General features: G+C 34.7%; 1 protein-coding gene across 4 annotated transcripts; it reads left to right on the top strand.

Annotated features, from left to right (window-relative positions):
* The first annotated feature begins 814 nt into the window (after positions 1-814).
* On the top strand, positions 815-13,772 carry LOC142607556 (uncharacterized). Of its 4 annotated transcripts, none has more exons than XM_075779090.1 (15): positions 815-968; positions 1,060-1,181; positions 1,774-1,896; positions 2,014-2,073; positions 2,198-2,293; positions 3,751-3,861; positions 3,949-4,067; positions 4,164-4,265; positions 6,097-6,213; positions 7,025-7,093; positions 7,254-7,320; positions 8,138-8,191; positions 8,364-8,453; positions 12,477-12,515; positions 13,220-13,772. In XM_075779090.1, exons 2-15 carry the CDS (start codon positions 1,164-1,166, stop codon positions 13,340-13,342), a joined length of 1,188 nt encoding a protein of 395 aa, XP_075635205.1. In that variant the 5' UTR covers positions 815-968; positions 1,060-1,163; the 3' UTR covers positions 13,343-13,772. The 4 variants fall into 4 exon arrangements, with proteins under 4 accessions (XP_075635205.1, XP_075635206.1, XP_075635207.1 ...); XM_075779091.1 differs by having other exon boundaries at positions 849-968; positions 1,064-1,181; XM_075779089.1 differs by lacking the exons at positions 815-968; positions 1,060-1,181 and adding an exon at positions 1,488-1,612.
* The last annotated feature ends 8,570 nt before the right edge of the window (positions 13,773-22,342 follow it).

Genomic DNA, 22,342 nt, shown 5'->3' on the forward strand with positions numbered 1-22,342 from the left:
TTTTGCTCAATAGGGCTAGACCTCAGCCTCCACCATTATGCATGGTGGGTCTTGACCCTGACCCTGACCCTTGGTTTTTTTCTTGCCATCAGCATCATTGTTTGTATCCTACTTTGTCGATACCTATACAATACCTATAAGAAACTATTCAAATTCTACAACAATATATTTGTTCATATCCTATTAAATTCTATTTTTTAGATAAATAATAAAATAAAGGAGCCACCGCCCACCATTACGGCCTTTTTTTTTATTATATATATTTAAAAATATGCATCCTACTTGATTGATTCCTATACAATACCTATAAGAAATTATTTTAAATTATAAAATAATTTTTCTATTAACTTTTAATTAATAGTTTTTTCATACAAGACTCTCTATTTGTTTTTTTTTTAATAAAATATATATGATTTTAAATTTAACTATTTCGTGCATCACATGTTAGCGACAAATTTATTATTAAAAAAAAGAAAAAAAAGTAAACAACTTGGAAAAAAAATAAAAGAAAAAAGTGAGGATAACATGTTTCTGATTCATCGCGAGAAAATCTTTGTTAAACGTTTTCCTCAGATTTCACTGCCAACATCTCCATGTACTATAATATTATTATTATTTTATACTTTACTATTATTATTATTATTATTATTATTATCATCATTATAATACTACTACTAGTCTACTACTCATAATAATAATAATAGTAATAATAAAAAGTATAAAATAAAAATAAAATAAAAAATAAAAGTAGGAAAGTCCAAATTTCAAAACAAAAACATGTTTTTATAATTAATCGTGGGAGAGAGAGAGAGCCACCATTTCATTTCTGTTGCTGTCGACAGTCCAAAAAAATCCACCGCCCACGTTATTACCTCTCAACTGTCTCTGTCTCTCTCTCTCTCTCCCTCCTAGTCTCTAAAACTAAAAAGCAAACAGAGACTTCCCAAAAAGGTCTTCGCAGTTCACAGGTGCTCATTGCTTTGCTGTATATTTTTCTTAGTTATTTTATTTATTTATTAATTTAATTTTGGTATTGTTCAACGTGGCCTCTTACAAAAGCAAGAGCAACAACAATAATATGATGATGATGATGTTAGAGGGAACACAGAACGTCGTCGTATCATAAATTTGTTTTAGTGGATGCTTTTGGAGTTTCATGGAATATGAAGAAGTCCGATTGTGTAAGCGTCCTTTCTTTTTTTCTTTTTTGGTAGTAATAGTTCTAGTTGGTTTGTACTACTACTAGTTCTAGTTCTAGTTCTACTAATTAGATTTGGTGTTTGGTGTATGAGTTGTTTTTCTTTTTCGTAGAGTAGTCTTAATTGCCTGAAACTATTTGTTATTGTTTATTTGAGAGAGAGAGAGAGTGCCAAAATGAATGAATTGAGTAAGAGAAGAGATTGATTGAAGTCCAAAACAACAAATTATTACAAAGTAGGGAAGTAAACAACAACAGTAGTAGTAGCAGTAGTAGTATTAGTAGTATGAGTTTGGGATAATGCAATGGTCCAGCAGCTCCACCCTCCCTCCCCAAACAAATTAACATTGATATTTGGGGCAACTTGATTTGGGCTTGGGGTAGATGATGTCTTCATCAATCAAATTACGAAATGTGGTTATTTTTACTGTCAATGTTACCATTTATTTTATTTTATTTTATTTTTTGGTAAAAATATATCTCAACTTGATGATATTTTATCGACAGGTTTTGTTTGTGTTGCTTTTTATATTTCTGAGTCACTCTTATCCTTTTAACTTCCCTTCCCTTCACAGGTATCTTTTCTAGCAGATCCAAACAGTCGTAGGTCATGTCTTTGTAGCATTTTCCCCACTGCGTCTTTGCTTTGTCTAGTGTTCTTCATAGGGAGTGCATTCATAGCACCAGATTACAAAGAGGTAGTAGCTATAATATGTTTCACTCTAAATATCTTTTTTTTTTTTTTTTCAATATATGTAAGTTTTCGGCCTTTCACAGTTATTCAATATTTTCTGAAAATGCTTCTTGTTGTGCAGAAATTATCAATATGGGGACTAGGTGGTAGTTTGCAGAATTCAGCAGCCAGCAACTGTGGGGTTTGTTCTTCCTCCCTCAGGGCTTTTGTACATCGAGTTGTGTGTGTGTGTTTTTTACATCTGTCATTCTATATCTTTCCTGCTTATGAAATTTCTGGGATTTATATATGTTCATCTGTTTTAGATTAAATGCCGGCCTTATGGAAGTGAGGCATTACCTGAAGGTATTGTTTCCAAGACTTCTAACTTGGAAATGCGTCCATTATGGGGCTCTCGAAAGGTAAAGGTTCATGAGATGAAGGACTGGAGTTTCAATCTTTGACCACTCAAATTTTATTAATGATCTTTGAGTTGTGAAGGAAATTTTAAGCATTATGCAGTTCACCCTGATCTGAGGAATCATAATTAATTTTTTTTAAATTTAAATTTCAACTTTGTGTTGATCTAAAAATGATTTTATTTTTTATCTACTTGGCCGTCAAGTGTCAGCATTAATATATCTCCCAAATTTTCAATGGAGTCTGATGTAGACATTTTTTTTCCCAGTCTATATAAAGGCGATTATCTAGTGCTGAGAAGAGTAGTCTGGATAGATTTTAACCTTTATGATGTTACTATTCTTGGTGTTTAAGAAGTGGTGTCTGGCAGTGTATCCATAAAAAAAGAAAGAAAAAAGAAATCTAATATCCATGGTGCCACAACGATATGCACTTAACTTTTACTCTAAATTGATTTTTTTTTTTTTAAATTAAAAAAAGTGACAGAAGTTAGAGGAATTTAGACAGAAGAGTCAATTTTGCCATTTCTCAAACTTTAGAGGTTTTAATTCCAAATTAAAAGGCCAGGTGGTTAGTTTGGTTTTGACTTAAAGTTCAGGGAGTGTTTTTGCATTTTCCCTACTTTTCATTTCTTACAACTTGCTTCAATTTTTGCTGTTTTAGCTACCTGCCCTCATCCTAACAGTGGTTCCAAAGTAAGAATTTCTTATCCTCTGTTGCTGCTACTCTGGAGGTTTCTAATTCTTAAGAACAGTCTTTCTAATCATCAACTTTAATTTAGTTTTTCTATTCATCCAGATTAAGGCTTATATGATTGCGGCAGTTGTGCATTGTGCACTGTCTTTTGCTTACTCTTCAATAACTTTGAGTGCCTTAAAGTTTTTCCTCTCTTGTTCAATTGCTTTATTATACCCCAGATTATGTCAGTTAGATTTGTACATGTTATAAGTGGGTGCGTGCCGAGTCCCACAATGGGTGTTTATCTGGTCGATTTGGACTATATCAATGATTACGAGGAGTCTTATTTGTAACTTGACTAGTCCTTATGGGTATATTGTAGATGTGGCTAGTGCTTCCTTATGTTGTGACAACTTTATTTTTCTTTTTCTTCGACTTCTTTCTTTTTTTCCTTTCTTTCTTTCTTTTTAATTACAATAGAATGTCAGCTAGAATTGAAAAGCCAAAACCTATTATTACAACTTTTGTGGTTTTGACTCTATATAATTGATTGCTTACCAAGTACAAACATGTGAATGATGAGTGAAGGCATATAGCTGGAAATTTAATTATTATTACAGCCTGCTTATGGCAATGGAGCTAAAATTTCCTTGGTCAATGTCACACTTTAACTGTTATACATGGATGCTATGCTTATAGTGTCATCATTATGAAACTATCATTGTTATTATCATTATCATTTTATTTTATATAAGTATTGACTTGTTTGCTGTTTAAACAGGCTACTTATGATGTAGGTTTTAAACAGACTAATGTGAATAACACGAATAATTTATTTGCTATGGCTGTTGGGATAAAGCAAAAAGATCTTGTGAATAAAATGGTGAAAAAGGTACTTAACTGATTCTGTGTACGTTACTAATTGCAATTTACCCTGTTTTATCTTGTGACTAATTGCCCTTTATTACCCCTACTACAGTTTCTATCAAGCAATTTTGCTGTGATGCTTTTCCACTATGATGGTATTGTTGATGAATGGAAGGATTTTGAGTGGAGTGATCATGTCATACACATTTCTGCAGTCAATCAAACTAAATGGTAAGTAATTTATCCTTCCACTCTAATCGTCTTCTCTAAATGAAGTTGCATTACACTAATGTGTTTTTAGTAAATCTTGGTTTTCATGATTGCTAGGTGGTTTGCTAAGCGTTTCTTACATCCTGATATAGTGGCTGAATATAGTTACATTTTCCTTTGGGATGAGGACCTTGGGGTTGATGACTTCCATCCTGAACAGTATGTTGGCTGCACCTTATTGTAGAAAGCATAGAAAAAACAATGTGTGTGTGTGTGTGTGTGTGTGCGCGCTTTTAAGTGGAAAGTTGCAAAGTAGCTAGAGTCACAAGCTTCCATGTCGTTATCTTATATAAAATTCTATTGATGCATTGGGTGCTGAGAAGATTTTCCTGTAGCTGAGGCTTATTCTAGAAGTTCTGTAACATGTTCATGATTGTGGTTGTAGCTGTGCTTCTTGATCTTTGAATTTGACGAATTTCTTGTTTTAGCAGTAAGATGAATAATGGCCGAAGGCCACATGTAAGTTTTACAATCTGACTAGGTAATAGATTGCAAAGGTCAAGAAATTTCTATGTGCAGTTGAATGATGAGCCAGAGTCTAAATAGAAATTGTAAAATAACCTAGGATTTTAAAATACTAAAGCCCTATAGTGCTATAAACCCATGGAAGCCGATTTACTAACTACATATATAAATTTCATAATAAAAAACTTGATTCCATGTTCATGACCAACCCCTTGATTATAGAATTTTCACTGTTTGTTTTATTTTGTACAATAATTATAATATTATAAACCAGTCACTGCTTGCACAAAGCTTTTTAGAACCTGTAGTCTCTTATAGTTCCACGATCACACATTTTTTCTGTTGGATTTCATCAGTGATTTGCAGCAAAACCTATTTTTAATGGATATTAAACTAAGTCTAAACTGCTCACCTTGAAGATTGGGATGTTAAGAGTCCCTTCAGTTATTTGTTGCCCATTGCCTTGAGAAAAGAAGCACTATGAATGCTTCTAACATGCATTTATGCTCCAACTTTGGGGGCCAGAAAAGTAAGACTGTTAGTATCTTGAAAAAAATATTTATGATGAAAATTTGTTTCATAGAAAATATTTTCTGGTAAAAAATTATGTTTTTATATATGTCATTTTTTAATGATTTTTTATTAAAAAATCATTAAATTTTGTACTTTATCAAAAGAGAACAGAAAAAAGCATGAAAGTTTTAGTGATTCTTTACACATGTCAGCTGTGGAAGTTTTTCAGAGAAAATTCATGACCCTGTAATCTTAAGGTTTAATAGTGAAAAAGGTGTAGAAATAAGTTTTTATTGCAAAAGCCACCCACTGACAACGATGCTATTAAATCACAAGGTGCCAATGGAAAGGTGCTTCTTTATCTTAAAGGAAAGCACATTAAATGAAGTGCAAGACACATGCTTTTTGTATAAGTACCTAGATCAAAAGAGTGCCATTGATCAGTACACTCAACCAATTAGGAATGACCATTGATCAGTACACTCAAAAAAAAAAAAAAAAGGATCATTAATCAGAAACCAATTACTAATGACCGTTGATCAGTACACTCAATATATTTTTATGTATGCATTAATGTAATCATTTTTCATGGTTGGTTATTATTTTCTAATATATGGGAAAGTGCAATATAACTAGTGTCTGGATTTTATTTTTAAATTGCATTCCATTGATGATTTCTTATCTGCAATTTTATTCAAATGTATTTGTAGAGATATTTATGAAATTAAGTAGCCTATGAAGGATTTAGAGTTTTATACCTACAGCCTTTGTGCAATCAGACAATTCTCTAACAAATTTAGCTTAAGATAAATGAAAAATTGATTTTTTTTTTTAAATGACTGTGTATTGTGAATCTTTATCGTGGGATTAACTATACCTTGCAGTTAAGAAATGTGTGCTTTACTTGACACACTCACTTACGCTTTGCACTCAAACTCAAATTTTGTTTCATGCATGTTTTGATACCCAAAATGGTTACACTTTAAATTCTTTCTATTCTTGACACTTCCAGGTATGTGTCTATTATTATAAGTGAGGGGCTTGAGATATCACAGCCGGCACTTGATCATAACAAATCAGAGGTGCATCATCAAATTACTGCTCGTGGGAGGAGAACAAAAGTGCACAGGTTCTCTAGCAGGCTTATTCTCTTGTTAATAATTTTTTATTTGTTATTCTTTTCTCTCTCTATCCCATAGTGGGTGTCCCTTTTGCCAATTTTGTTTGTCTCGTGATGTGCGCATCAAAATATTAAAGGTTCAAAATTTCTACTCTCTTTCTCTCTATCTTTTTCTTCACCTTAGGATTTGTTCTTTTATGAAAGTTTAGAGCATAAGGGTAAATTGAATGAATATACAAAATGTTAAAGAGTTTGTGAGGCGTTAAAAACTCCTTTAAAAGTATGTATTTTGCAAAAGAGACATATACGGGACGAATTATTATTATTATTTCATTTTTTGGGTTCCAAAACATTTTCAGATCTTCTGTTTGATTTGTTGTAAATTTTTAATATGTTTTTTGTACATCATCGTGAAAATAAAGTATTTTTCATCTTCAACTAAACTTCATTACTTACTATTAAAAAAATAAATAGTATTTCATTAAATTACTTTTGATTTGTATCAAACAATTTCATACTCTTAGATCAGCAGACTTTAGTTACCATTTGAGCACCATACTACGAATATTAAAACCTGATTGCTATTTAAGTGAGATGGTGACACCCCTAATTCAGGATTGGTCGTTTATCAATTTTATCGTATCAGATGGAGCAATAGGATGTTAATTCAATATACAATTAGCACCCTGCCTCAAATGCCTCAGTTGCCTTTCATGGGCTATAAACTAGAAAAAACCTATAATTTTTAAACATGACCTAACTCTGGTTTAGAGATTAAACGTTTGAAACAAAGATACATTTCTGGTCATTTTGTGTGCAGAAGGACGTACAAGCCTGGTGGAGGGAGGAAAGGTTGTGATGGCAACAGTACAGCCCCTCCATGCACTGGGTAAAAGTTTGCATATATTAGAAGTATTTATTTTAATAGCTTAAAAGGTTTATACAGATGGTGGTATAAAATCTATTTTAGAGAATTCCACTTCTTGCATCATTTTTCTTTGTTGGAGTTATCCTACTTGACAAAATTAAGATGAAAAGCAGTATTGCAGGTGGATAGAAATGATGGCACCTGTTTTTTCAAGAGCTGCCTGGCGGTGTGTGTGGTATATGATCCAGGTTTGACCTTAATACTTTAGTAGTGATGAAAAGAAGCTGAAAATCTGCAGCAAGTTTTTATTAATCTAGATGTTCAGTTGATTCTATAAGATATGCTTAAACTGACACAAAATAGAAATGTTTTAAGTTAAAATCTCTTACTTTATATTAGGAGAGACCTTTAAATAGTTTAAAGACCCAAACTAAACCCAAATGGGAATAATTTTGGCAAAACTTATTTCCAGACAGACAATGACTAACTTCAGTACTAAAATACTTAAATCTGTAAAATAACCAAAACACGCCCAATATGAAAATCTCAGTTTTCTCTCCACATCTAAGGAGTTTGGAACCAAGCTGGTTTAACCATACCCCACCTAAAATATTTGTATATTATTTAGAACTCCTGTTGGTCAGCTATGGAAGCTATATTGGCTCTGCATATCCACATGCACACCTGACCTCATTTCATCAACTAGTTTACACTTTACTATTTTGAATTTTTTTTGGGAGGTGGGGGACAGGGTGAGGGTGGCCACTGGAGTACATATTCTGGCAATTTGGTACACAATTTGAGAGGATATATACATAAAACTGAGAAATGTATGATAGCATTGAAGTCCAACACAATGACAGGAGGAATGAGGTTGTTTAGGCTTTTCTTGTAATATTCTGAATAATACTTGGCTTCTTCAGTCTTTATAGTTGTAATGCTGTAGTAGATAAATTTCTACCATATTTTTCAGAAGTTCCCTAACCTCTTTTAACTTGGTGACTTAGATTGTAACTTAAGGTCTCATCCTGATTAACTCATTTAGATTCCTAATTATTTTTACAGAATGACTTGATCCATGCTTGGGGCCTAGACATGCAGCTTGGATATTGTGCCCAGGCAAGCTCCTTATAATTTTTTATGTCCTCTCTCTCTCTCTCTCTCTCTCTCTCTCTCTCTCTCTCTCTCTCTCTCTCTCTCTATATATATATATATATATATATATATATCCTTGGGCCAGACTTGTTGCCTAAAGCCTTCAACGCCCCCCGCCCCCCCAAAAAAAAAGTAGGGTGATCGAACCAAAAACGTTGGTGTTGTGGATGCTGAGTACATAGTCCATTATGGTCGTCCTACACTTGGTGGCAATGAAGAAAATGAGGTCAGATTTCTGACATCTCTATCACAGTAGATTAGCTAAAATGCTTATTTGCTTGAATTACCTCCAAATTTGCAAATCAACCTAATCTTTTACTTTTATATGTATGTGTGTGTATATATGCTCATTTGATGGGATTGATGGAGACATGGAAGTTATTGGAAAACAAACTGAAATCTGAGTAGTATTTAGTATAAATAGTACTGTTGCGTGATACACAATGATATAATTTTTTTCATTTAGTTTAATATCTTTTTAGCCAACATTGTATTTTTATTTTTGGTCCTAGTAGTTAATTAGGTTAATTATTAATTTTATTTAGAGTCAAGGTTATTTTTGTAATAAGGCAATTAGGGTTTTCTAGGCCTCCAAAATTAGGGTTTGGTTTTTTTTTTTTTTTAATAAGTAATAAAAATGTATATTAAAAAAAACTACCTCATGCATAATGACATAAGGCATATCAAAGACTACAAAAAGAGAGAAGAAAAAACAAAGAGCAAACTAATTACAAAAGAGAGAACTTAGAAACATGGGGAGGGAATCACTAGAGGTGAGTCCCCAAGCCCTAGACTAGTCGAATAGGGAGCCACTGAAAGAGGCGAGCAGTTGGTCATTAGTGCTTTCCATGTCCTCAAATGTCCGCCAGTTTTGCTCCCTCCAAATACACCACATTAAGCACAACGGAGCTAAATTCCAAATGCTAGACGAATGCTTACCCAACCAATTCCACCAACCAAAAAGAGTATCTGCAACCGATCTTGGCAAAACCCATGACATCCCAAAATATCTAAAACTAAGCTCCATAGCCGATAAGCCTTTCCATAATGAAGTAACAAATGATCTACTGTCTCCCCATTACAACGACACATAATGCACTAGTCAACAAAATCAAATCCTCTACCTCGCAAATTGTCACCTGTAAGAATCTTGTCCCATACGGCAGTCCAAACAAAGAAAGAAACACGCTGAGGAGCCTTAACCTTCCAAATACCTTTCCAAGGAAAGATAATAGGCAAGGGGCCTCGAAGTCTATTATAAAACGAGCGGATATCAAATACGCTAGATATCTCTAATTTGGTGAAACATAGAATTCCTGGTTTTAGTAAATTGGTGGGGCTTCCTGTAGGTCGACATGAGAAGATGTGTATCATGCTTTTACAAAGGCTTGAGAGGGAGATTGAGGCGGCCAATCTGTTGCACAAGAAAGATGCAGCTCATCGAAAAGCTGTCTCCAAGGATAAAGGTAAGAGGGAGCTGAGAAATTTGATTTCTTCTGTTAATTATGATGGTTGGTAGTTTTATTGGACTGCCATACAGAGGTTGCAGTAGGAAGTTAACAGTTTTTATGAAGATAAAGATGGTTTCATGGAATGTTCGTGGATTGAATGATTTGCGAAAACGTTTGGTAGTTAAAAATTTACTATAAGAGTGGAAGTGTGATGTAGTCTGCCTTCAAGAAACTAAGCTTGCGGGCATGGATAGACGGATAGTTTGCAATCTGTGGAGTTGTCCTTATGTGGACTGGGTGGCCTTGGATGCGGATCAAACGGCTGGAGGGGTTTTGATGATGTGGGATAGGAGGGTTTTAGAAAAGTTAGAGGTTATGGTGGGTTACTTTTCTGTGTCAGTTCGGCGGCAGGATGTGAGGGATGGTTTTGTTTGGGCATGTTCTGGGGTTTATGGCCCAAATCATAATAATTTGAGGGGGCAGATGTGGGATGAGCTAATGGGAATTCAGCAATGTTGGGATATTCCATGGTGTTACATAGGGGATTTTAATATCGTTCGCTTCCCAAGTGAACGATTGGGTGGATCGCGTCTTACTCCGGCTATGGAGACTTTTTTTGAGTTTATTGAGGAGCTTAATTTGATAGACTTACCATTGGAGGGAGGGAGTTATACTTGGTATAGCGGGTCAGATCAGCCTTCGATGTCTAGGATAGATAGAGCTCTGGTATCTCATTATTGGGAAGACCACTATCCGGATGTGATCTAGTAGGTTTTACCTCGCCTGGTTTCAAATCACTTTCCTATTCTAGTGGAGGCAGGAGGGATAACAAAGGGGAAGAGTCCTTTTAGGGTTTGGTTTTCCTATTTATCCAAACTATTTTACTCCTTTCGGGAGATGATTTTTGATGAATGAAAATTTTCTTTCGGTTTTTGGTCTGGTGCCGACTCTAGTTAACCCTAGGTGTTGACTCCTAGTGGTTTTCTTTGCTTGTTACTGATTCCAAGCAAGTTTAGGTGTTGATTCAGAGGTTCCAATCCTTTATTTTCCTGTCTTTGAAATTTTCCGTTGAATTGTTCTAGTTTGTCCTGTGTCAGGTACTAGCTAAAGTGGTTGGGTAAGCCAACTAGCAAAAGTACATGAATTGGTGATAGGAGTTGACGAAATTGATCTGTGTTGTATGCTGAAACAGCTGAGGTTTTCTTGTCAAGCCGAGTTTTTCCTAGTTTAGAGAGAATAATGCAGCTAAGCTCAAAGCCTAAAAGTCCCATTAGTCCATTTTTTCTAACTGTTAGCTAGTACAATGCTAGCCTTTTGTTTGCCTGTGCTTTGTTTTTTTTATTGTAATGTATTTAGTATTTTAATTGGTTGTGATGAGAATGCGATGAGCATGTGACTTTTTATGAAAATGGATAGTTAGGGTTTACTTAATATATGAAAGATAAAGGATTAGGATTATGTGGTTATTAAAGGACTCTAGGGTTGCTAAAAGCTATTATATAATATCCTTTTTAAGGAGTTGTAGTCTTTTCTTATCTATTTTTTGAAATTCCAAATTTGAATATTTTTTGAGATCTTTGAGCCAAGAAATTGATATTTTATTATTCAAAGTTTAATTCTATTATCTTCTCTTTGTTATAATTTTGTTTTGTTGCTAGATTGTTTCGATGGAAACCTTTGTGTAAAGATAGTTTTCTGTGTTTTCTAGTGTTTGGTAGCATAATAAAAAAGAATAAGAAAGAGTCAATGGAAAACTATCTTAAAAAAGTATGACTTATTTTTAGAGATTGTTTTTTACTAAAATTTTTTGAAAAACAACTTTATCTCACAACAAGCTAAATAAAAGAAGTTAGAGATTTTTTTTTCAATTCATTTAAAGTTGCTACAAGAAATAGGAAAATAAGATAGTTTTATTGAAAATACTTTTTAGAAAATGACACATTTTCTAGAAAACATTATTGCCAAAACAAGCAGAGCATAAGTGTCAATTTTTGTGAAAGGTGACACTAAATATGTTAGATCTACATTGGATCTAAGTTCTCCTAACCACATTATGGACCCCCCCACCCACACATATATATTTATACTCAACTCTACTTAATTGAGCATTAACCAATACTGAATCTGGGTTTTTCAACTAATTAGTTTGCACAATCCATGCCAAGATTCTTATGAGAGACATATTTTTCTTCTTTGATTGCTCTTGGGCATGAGCTTAAATTTCTTAGCCCTTCAAGGGTGAATGCCCTTGGATTACCTAGCAATTGGTTCTAGCGATTGGGTCAGTTCCCAATAAGTTTTACTAACTAGAGGCAACTCCAAAAGGCTCTTTTTAAGAAAGGTTCCCTAAGTTATATATTATACTTCTTTGCTAGTATAATGTGATTTTGTACTTTTAAGATTATATACAAAACATGATATGAATTAGATAGTAAATAACATTCTATTAACACAAAAGTGGCATGCATTAGTTTCTCAATGGGTAGGTGCTGCTATGGCCATGTTGAGGCAGGGCCTCCCACAAACAAGTCGTCCCCTCTACCCTTAGGGAAAGGACCACAAAATGTGACATGCATGTCAAGAATAAAGATAACATATAATCCAATGGTGAGATTTTCATAGCATCAATCTAATAAATTGTTATTAAGTGGTGTAACAGCAACAAAGAGTTACACTACATATAATATGATCTGGATCCATATGTGTGTTTGGCACATAAACTTTAGTTTCTTTTCATAATGTGATAATGTTTTGACTTCAATATTATATTCATTGAAACTTAAGTGTTTGTATTGCAGGCATCATCTCACTCTCATGCAAAGGATCATAGAGTTGATGTAAGTTTCTAGTCTAAACAAAAAATCCATCTATTGAAACGACTTTTATTTAGTTTCCTATGCTGGTTGGAACATGCCTCTTTTTTAATCTCCCCCTCCTACCTCTTTTTTCTTTTCTTTTCTTTTCTTCTTGGTGGTTATACTACTTTTTATGGGGAGAATAATGTGTGGCAGTTTAGGAGGTGCATTGAACTTTATGGAATCTGGTTTCTTTGATGATGTCAGAGTTGATTTGATCTGGTGCTAACAGTCTTATCAGGATCTTGTTGTATGGAGTGATAGCAGTATGAAGATAGTAGAACATAATCAGAAAATAGACTGTAACTAGAAGAAATATACCTGGCATTAACCAACTTTAAGAAAAAAAAAAAAAAAAAATCTATTTTCATTAAAATTTATTATTTTGTGTGATAGTTGCATGCAACATCTCTCTCACATGAGGTGGACCCCACTAGTGTGAGACCCATTTCCATGTGAGAGGGATGTTGCTTGCAACTGTTACACATAATACCACCTCCTATATATCAAAGCTGGCAGTAGTCATTTCCACCCCGAATGGTAGATATATTTACATGCATAACAATATGTTCTGAGAAATTGGAATCAATGCTACACCTCCCTGCATGATTCCTTAGCTATCTCTTGAGATTTATTGTTCCAATCTATCAGTTCCTTTGAATGGAGTAAGAACATATTATGCACAGGTGAGGAGGCAGTCGTACATTGAATATGAAGTTTTCAGAAAACGATGGAAAAAAGCTGTTGAGGAGGATAAATGTTGGACTGATCCATACCCACAGCCAGTGGAGGAGAGCATCTACTTTTGATGGTCTTCGAAGGTTAATGTAAAATATGTACACCATTATACATCACAGATGTTGTAAAGATAAGGCAACACGTGGCAACACGTCAAGGGTCCAAAGCAGGTATTTACGGCAGGACAGGACCATAGAAGATATACTGGGATCTTGAACTTTGAAATACTGATAGACACATGACTGAGTATTCCTTAAATTGAGACTTTGTTTGAAATTCATTTCTGTGGTTCGTGTTGTAGTTAACTCCTGTAATTTTTCCATTCTTTCCAAAGGTACTTTTATATCGATAAGCAGAAATAGAAAGAGATGAACAGTATTTTTCTTTTATAACAAATCTTGTAATCTCTCATACCAAATGAGAACGGACCTTTGTCAACTCAACTTGATTTTGTAAGGTGATTTTATTTAATTTGAGTTTAATTTTAACTTTTATTGAAGATGTTGAGTATTTGTTTTGGTAGGGTATTAGTAAACAAAATAATCTTGGTCCACAAAATTTGGGGTTGGCCGTTGGTAGGGTATAATTTTTATAATTCATTTCCATCTTATTGCCGATATTACATTATTTTGATTGTTGTGGAGATGGCATTAGTCTGGACAGAATTATCATGTGCTTGTATATGGTAACAGTAGCACAATTTGATTTTAACATTTATGTGCTTAGAGCAAACCCTAGGCTTCACCACCATAGGGTGTTTGTGGTGTTGGCTTCTATTTTTCAAAATGCACTATACCAAAATTAGTGGGGAGCCAACCTCAAATAGGCCCAATTACAATCATCATAGATGCCATACTTTCAAATTATAGTCAACTAATAAAAACTAAAATGCTGAAGTCAGAAATAGAGACTGAAATCAAAATAAGATCACAATAAATGCAATGCCCTGGTCAATGTTCTGGTGTCGGCACCATCATGTTAAATTACACATCTAGTTTTACATAAAAACAACTATAGTTTGCTTTGGTATTCTGTTTGATAATTAAGACAGCATTAAAATTAGGTCAACATTTGGATCTTGTGACTAGTCTGTGTTCAATGGTTTACCCCATAATAAAAATGTCATTCTTATTTCTCTTCATGCCAATGCTAATATTTATTTAGTAATCATTGTAGGGTCCAGGTACCTTTGGTGTACGAGGAATGTGACAACCTTTTTACATTGCTTTTATCTTGCTAACTTGCAAACATGGCAAGTTATGATTTTAATTACATTATCTTTACAAAGTTTATTATTAATATCATTTTTATTATTCACCAATTATAATTTTACATTCCAATAGTTGTGAAAAACTGTCACCTGACTTAATTGAATGAATACCCATTTCAAGGGGGTAAAGAATTTAAATGAATAGAAAAAGGTTATCAAATAGGTTAATTTGATAGAAAGATAAGATCAAATGGCTTGACCTTTGTATATATCAACATGCTTTATGTAGAATAAAAGACAAATATGCTTTTTAAGTTTGATCTAACCACCTACAATTGTGGTCCAGTGGTTAGGATTTTGGTACAAGGTAAGTCCTTAGTTTGAATATTTTGGGGTGATAACATCACTTTGGTTCGACTTAAGGACTATTGTCTTCCACTACAGGGAGCCATTGGTGGTTTGGATGAAATTGAGATCAAGTTATGACTCAATTCACTTAGGGGAGTGTGTTGCCTCCTATTTGTGTAAACCACTCAGGCATTGATTCATTGGTTGATACTTGTTGATGCCCACTTTTGACAAAAGGCCGAACTTGTGCATGAGCTGGCCTATGGTGTGTTTCACTTAAGGTAGTCCCAACTCTCTTACCTCAAAATCACGGGTTGTGGTACAACAGAAGGGATCAAAGCCCAACAACACAAAAGGCCCCACCACATTTATATTGGTGACTTCATTAAGGAGTTGGGAAAAAGACAGGGAAAATAGATAGATTTCTTGCAGTGAATCTCATCCCACTCAACACGCTGCAAGCAATGGGAATCCCAGAGAGCAAGATTCAAGGATGCTCAACGGAAGTAACATGATTTAGAGGAAGAGGTGAGTATACTGCAGGCCATATACAGCTATGGCTGAAGGTGGTTCCAATAGCCTCCTTGGCTCGTTTTCATGTGGGAAAGATAGAAGTCTCCTATCATATATTATTGGGAAGACCATGGCTACACAAGCATCCCTTGATTCCATCTACCTATCGCCAGTGTGTGAAAGGGAGATTGAATGGCAAGATGATATAAATAGCAGTGAACCCATCACCATTCGAGCAGGCAGAAGCCCATCTAGTAGAAACCATGTTCTACGATGAATGGGCATCGTCTAGAGAAAGCTCAGTATCAAAACGACAAGGCACCTTTCTCCCCAAGTGGGAGGACATCCAGGATAACTTAGTGCCTGACTTGAGAGAGCTGCTGATGTGGAAGAAGAAAAGGAAAGAAGCGCCAACTTTGGAACTAAGCGGTACGCCATGATGTGTCTGAAGGAAAAATTCTGGTTTTGCATCTCATGCAAAACCCATAGCGGAAGCGACGAACAAGGGTCTATTTCATTCATGATTGATAACGTGCACAATGTAAATTTCAGAATTTAAGAACAAGATGGCGTACCTTGGTGTGGAGAAATTCAAAACAAATATTAGAAGCACTTGGGAACACTTTTAATCTTCACTCCAATTCCACTTTACACCCAAGATGTGTGGTCTCTCAATCAGTTTTCAAGGGAGAATGAAAGTGTGTCTCACTCTCTCTCACACACACTTTCTTTTTCTTTTCTAAACTCCTCTAATAAAAATTCTGTATGTTTCTCCATTTATAACTAACTGATTATCTAATTGGGTTGGCCTATTGGGCCTTTCCAATTGGGCTTTAGTGTGTGGCTTGGAGTGGGACCAAAAGGGACCAATAAGACACTAGCTCCAATGGGCCTTGGGCTTTTCCGTCAACTCTTGACAAGTCCAAAGTTACCATTAATTATATTTAATACCACTATATAAATATAATTGCACTCTAGGTCTTATTAATAAATTATATCCCAAAACTTTATTATACACGTAACCCCTTCATAAAATATTCGTAGTAATACAAAGTCATAAATGTAGACTGCCACTTTGTAAATTACTACATCTTATCCTTAAGTACCCGGTTTAATTCTTTAAAGTTATTCATTATATATTTATGAAATCCAATTTCATAAATATATACTTTAGTAATTTCTTACTAAAGTGGTTAGGCCTAACTCTCTGAATAACTGAAACCATTAAACTTATCTCAAGGGAATATTTTGTATCTCCGTTAAGAGATTATGAATTCCATTTTGAGAATATATATTCCATCAACACTAAATGTGGTTGCCCAACATACTGAAATTTTGACCGTTACTTTAGATCTCACCCCTGATATATCAAAGAAACCTACACGTCATGATCATGTTCATTATTCTCTCAGGATTAAGAATTCATGCAAACAGAAGTCGTGAGATTTATTATTTATTTGACAGTCATTAGAAGAATAATAAATCTCACAGCGGTCCAGTTCAATATGTCTTAACTCTTAGAATATATCAACATATCAACTAGAAGCTTCCACTTCTATGATCAAGACAAATCATCTTAGTTGACACGTTATAGTCTTCGCAGATGAAATGCCCAATTTCATCACCGACTACGAACTATTAATTCTGTGTTTACAAAGAACTTGTGTTTTACATCTTATGTGACTTTTCACATAAATCACATACAATGCATCTCATGGACTATATGATAATGTCCCATATTCACGTAACCACTATTTTAGATAATAATAAAATAACTTTATCAAATACAATATTAAGTCATACATCATGTCATACATAATGTCATACATAATATCATACATAGCATCATACAATAGGATTTAAGGGCACAAATCCTAACAATCTCCCACTTGCCCTAAAGACTATTGTGCATTAATCTAACTCCCATTCCCTCCAAATGTGACTCGAAAGTCCTTTGAGGTAAGGCTTTGGTAAAAGGATCTGCTAGATTATTTGCACTTTCAATCTTTGCTACCACAACATCTCCACGAGCAACAATGTCTCGAATGATGTGATACTTCCTCTCAATGTGCTTTCCTTTCTTGTGATTCCTTGGATCTTTGGATTGTGCAACCGCTCCACTATTGTCGCAAAACAATGTGATGGGAAGTTGCTCCATTCTTACAACACCAAGATCAGAAAAGAATTTTTTGAGCCAAACAGCCTCCTTTGCTGCTTCACAAGCAGCAACGTACTCGGCTTCCATGGTGGAGTCCGCAATACAAGATTGCTTAACGCTCTTCCAACTTATGGCTCCACCTCCCAAGGTGAAAACACATCCTGAAGTGGATTTTCTGAAATCTAGATCTGATTGAAAATCTGAATCTGTATAGCCAATGGGAATCAAATCCTCACTATGGTAAACAAGCATATAATCTCTTGTTCTCCTAAGATACTTGAGAATATGCTTTACAGCTTGCCAATGTTTTGGTCCTGGATTTGATTGATATCGGCTGACCATGCCAACTGAATAACAAATATCTGGTCTAGTACAAAGCATGGCATACATGAGACTTCCCATTGCAGAAGCATAAGGAACTTGTCTCATCATATTTTCTTCCTCTTGAGTCTTAGGCCTTTGGTCATCAGATAGAGGAACTCCATGTCTAAAAGGAAGCAATCCTTTCTTGGAGTTTTGCATGCTAAACCGTTCTAGAACCTTATCTATATATCCAGCTTGTGATAAGCCTAACATCTTATTCTTGCGATCTCGCCAAAGCTTGATCCCTAGAATAAAGTTAGCCTCACCCAAGTCCTTCATATCAAATTGGCTTGACAACCAAACTTTAACCGATGACATTACCCCTACATCATTTCCAATGAGTAGAATATCATCAACATAAAGCACTAGGAACATTACTACTTTGTCTCGATGCCTTTTGTACACACATGGTTCATCAAGATTTTGTTCAAAACTAAATGACTTAATTGCTTGATCAAATCTAATGTTCCATGACCTAGATGCTTGTTTAAGTCCATAAATGGACCTATTCAACTTGCATACCATATGCTCTTGGTTCTTTGCTATGAAACCTTCTGGTTGCAACATGCATATTTCTTCTTCGAGATTGCCATTAAGAAATGCAGTCTTGACATCCATTTGCCAAATCTCATAATCATTACCTTCTTTTTGTGAGTACCCTTTCGCCACTAGTCTTGCTTTAAAGGTTTCAACCTTTCCATCTATCCCTCTCTTTCTCTTGTAAACCCATTTGCAACCAACAGGTTTAATGCCGTTAGGCGCCTTTACAAGATCCCATACATGATTGGAATCCATAGAATCCAATTCAGATTTCATAGCTTGGACCCAATGATGTGCATCTATATCACTCATTGCTTCATCATAAGTGTAAGGATCCGATTCAGCCTCTTCTGAGATAGCCTCATAAGTTTCTCCCAAACCTATGAATCTTATAGGAGGTCGAACAATTCTCCCACTACGACGAGGCACCTGTGTACTAGACATCTCATAAGTAGTATCTTGTGGTGTATCTAATACAGCCACATCATCCCTAGTTTCATCCATTGGTTGTTCAACTACAGGTTCATTCATTTCAGCCAAGACAACTCTACTTCTAGGAGTAAAATTATTCATATAGTCATTTTCCAAGAATTTGGCATTTGTGCTAACAAACACTTTATTATCCTTATGACTATAGAATAAACTTCCAACTGTTCCTTTTGGATACCCTACAAAAAATACCACTTCTGTTTTAGACTGTAACTTGTCAGACTTTCCTTTCAACACATGTGCTGGACAACCCCAAATGTGGAGATGTCTCATACTAGGCTTACGCCCATTCCACAACTCTACAGGTGTTTTAGGAATAGACTTCGAAGGGACTAAATTCAGAAGATACATTGCAGTATTTAAGGCATATCCCAAAAAAAAAAATTGGTAGAGTCGAATAACTCAACATGGATCTAACCATATCTAAAAGAGTCCTATTCCTTTTTTCTGCTACACCATTTTGTTGTGGAGTTCCAGGTGCAGTCAATTGGGATATAATCCCATTTTCAGTCAAGTAATCCTTAAAATCACCAAGAAGGTATTCGCCACCTCGATCAGATCGAATGGCCTTTATGTGTTTACCCAATTGATTTTCAACTTCAGCCCTAAACTCTTTGAACTTTTCAAAGGCTTCGGACTTCCGTTTCATTAGGTACACATAACCAAATCTCGAGTAATCATCAGTGAAAGTAATGAAATACTCATAGCCACCTCTTGCTTGGATTGACATAGGACCACATACATCTGAATGTACTAGTTCTAGCAAATCTTGGGCTCTTCTACCTTTTGCATTAAAAGGTCGTTTGGTCATCTTATTTTCCAAACAAGATTCGCAAACTGGAAAACCATCAAAGTCCATGGGCTGTAAAAGTCCATCTTTGATTAGTCTTTGAATCCTACTTGAATTAATATGACCTAAACGCAAGTACCATAGATATGCATCACTAGTAGAAGGAAACTTTCTCTTTAATGATTTCACATGAGAGTTACTATCCAATTCAGAATTGTATAATTCATGCTTATCAGGAGTTAAAATATAAAGACCATCCACAATATTGCCAGAACAGATAAACACTTTATCCTTCTTTATTACAACATTGTCTTTTAGGATAACACAATATCCATGTTTACCTAAGTAAGTTGCAGAAATTAAATTCCTACGAACATTAGGTACATACAAACAGTCTTCTAATATTAAAACTCTAGACTTAAAACACAAATTAAACACTCCAACAGCTTCAACCGGAATCTTGCTCCCATCAGCCAAAGTAAGAAATAGTTCTCCCTCATTCAACTTTCTGATCTCCTGGAACCCCTGCAAAGAATTGCAGATATGATTAGTACAACCTGAATCCACACACCAGGAATCTGTTGGATTCTGTACTAAACATATTTCAAGAAGAAATGAACTTTTCATACCCTTATTCTTGGCAGCCTTGAATGTTGGACAATTTCTCTTCCAATGTCCTTTCTCACCACAATGGAAACACTTTCCTTTGGTTTTCTTTCCTTTGTTGGCAACCCCTAAGGCAATTTGTTTACCATCTTTCTTAGTGAAGTCCTTCTTCTTCTTCTTCTTACCCTTGCCTTTCGACTTAGGTTCAGAAGTAGAAGTTTCACCCACATTGGCTTCAACACTAGAAGTACCAAGGATGCCTTCCGCCGCCACTAACTCATTCATTAATTCAGACAAAGAATAAATCTTTTTGTTCATGTTATAATTGAGTCTGAATTCCTTGAATGATTCTGGTAGTGACTGGAGTATCATATCCACTTGGGATTCTCCATCAATGTCGGCACCTAAAATTTCTAATGTGTTCAGATTAGCAATCATCCTAAGACAATGCTCCCTCACTGAACTTCCTGCAGCCATTTTGGTATTATAAATTTGTCTCATGGTTTCTTGCCTTGCAGAACGGCCTTGCTCACCAAACATCTCCTTCAGACTATGCATTATGTCCGAAACAAGTTCTACATCCTGCATTTGATGCTGTAGAACATTTGAGATAGATGCTAGGATGTAGCACTTGGCCATCTCATTAGATTTCTGCCAACGATCATATCGCTGTTTTTCCTCAAGAGGAGCATCTAATGAAGGAAAGTTAGGACATGGTTGAGTAAGCACATATTTGTGCTCTTCGAGTAAGAACAATGTCAAAATTTCTGTTACAGTCAACATAGTTGGATCCAGTCAGTTTGTTTTGGTTAAGAATAGAAACAAGTGGGCTAAATGATGCCATGACAAAATCTGAAAATAATAAACATGAATATAATAATTAAATTGGACATTATCAATTTTGCATAAAAACATATAATATGGAACCTTAATAAAACCATAAAATAATATATGCAACGACAACCCAATCTCATATTCAATGTCCCTCAGCATAGAGTGAACATAAAATATTATGATTGATTGAGAACTATTCTCATTATTAGCACTATCATGATAACTCTTATCAAATACTAAAAATATGCCGTTTTATATTTAGCCTCTAAGTAATAATAGTAAGAACTCAGCATAGAGGATACTAAAATACTTAGTCTAGTGTATACCATTGTCTAGAATCATGTGTAACCACATCTCATCCCTTTAACAGGCTTATTTTTTAGTACCATGATAAAACACCCTCCGCATGGAATGCAAAGCTCGAAGCTAAGACAAGGTGTTTATCAAACCACTATAAACCAAGAAATTCAATCTTGTAGGGCCATGAAATAAATACTCTCCGCATGGAATGCTAAGCTCGAGGCAAAGACAAAGTATATATTTCACACTACTATGAACCAACAATGGAGGCCGTGAGATCCAACCCTTAAATCTCTTTCCCACTAGATATTTTAAATTAAGGTTTTTAAAATCAAGAATGATAATAATGCTAGACACGTTGAAAAAAATAATCCTAATCTAATCAGGAATAAATTTCATTAAACTAGCATTAACGTATATAAATATATAACGTAATAAAAATCTTTATTATATATAAAAATTTATATTATATTATATATATATAATATAATATACAAATTAATATATATAATATATAATTATTACTTTATATATATATATATATATATATATATATATATAACTTACTGATGGTGGACTCTTGCTTTAATGCATGCAAGTGGACCAATCAACCATTACTTTAATGCATGCAAGTGGACCAAATCAACCATTCTATATATAAACCTTACTGATGGTCAGAACGTAAGAATTCGCTTTTCCAATTGGAAGTTTACATGCGGATTCATTATATGCAATCCGTACCGTTTGGAAGTTAATATCTTTAAAACCGCTATTCAAAAACCGCTATTCAAATTGTTTAACCCGTACCAATTGGAAGACACAGCACAAAAATCAATCTTACTTGCCATACCAATTGGAAGACATAGCACAAAAATCAATCTCACTTGCATCCGTGCACTCTTAAAACAATATATCATATA

Source organism: Castanea sativa, chromosome 8 (assembly GCF_040712315.1).
Source record: "Castanea sativa cultivar Marrone di Chiusa Pesio chromosome 8, ASM4071231v1".
NCBI classification, from domain to species: Eukaryota; Viridiplantae; Streptophyta; class Magnoliopsida; order Fagales; family Fagaceae; genus Castanea; species Castanea sativa.

What these genes read in the sequence shown, in the direction of transcription:
- LOC142607556 (XM_075779089.1), top strand. Translation starts at nt 1,583, where the DNA reads ATGATGTCTTCATCAATCAAATTACGAAAT. An exon ending in GATGACTTCCATCCTGAACA is followed by an intron (nt 4,266 to 6,096) that starts GTATGTTGGCTG and finishes TGACACTTCCAG; the next exon opens with GTATGTGTCTATTATTATAA. An exon ending in AGGAGAACAAAAGTGCACAG is followed by an intron (nt 6,214 to 7,024) that starts GTTCTCTAGCAG and finishes TTTTGTGTGCAG; the next exon opens with AAGGACGTACAAGCCTGGTG.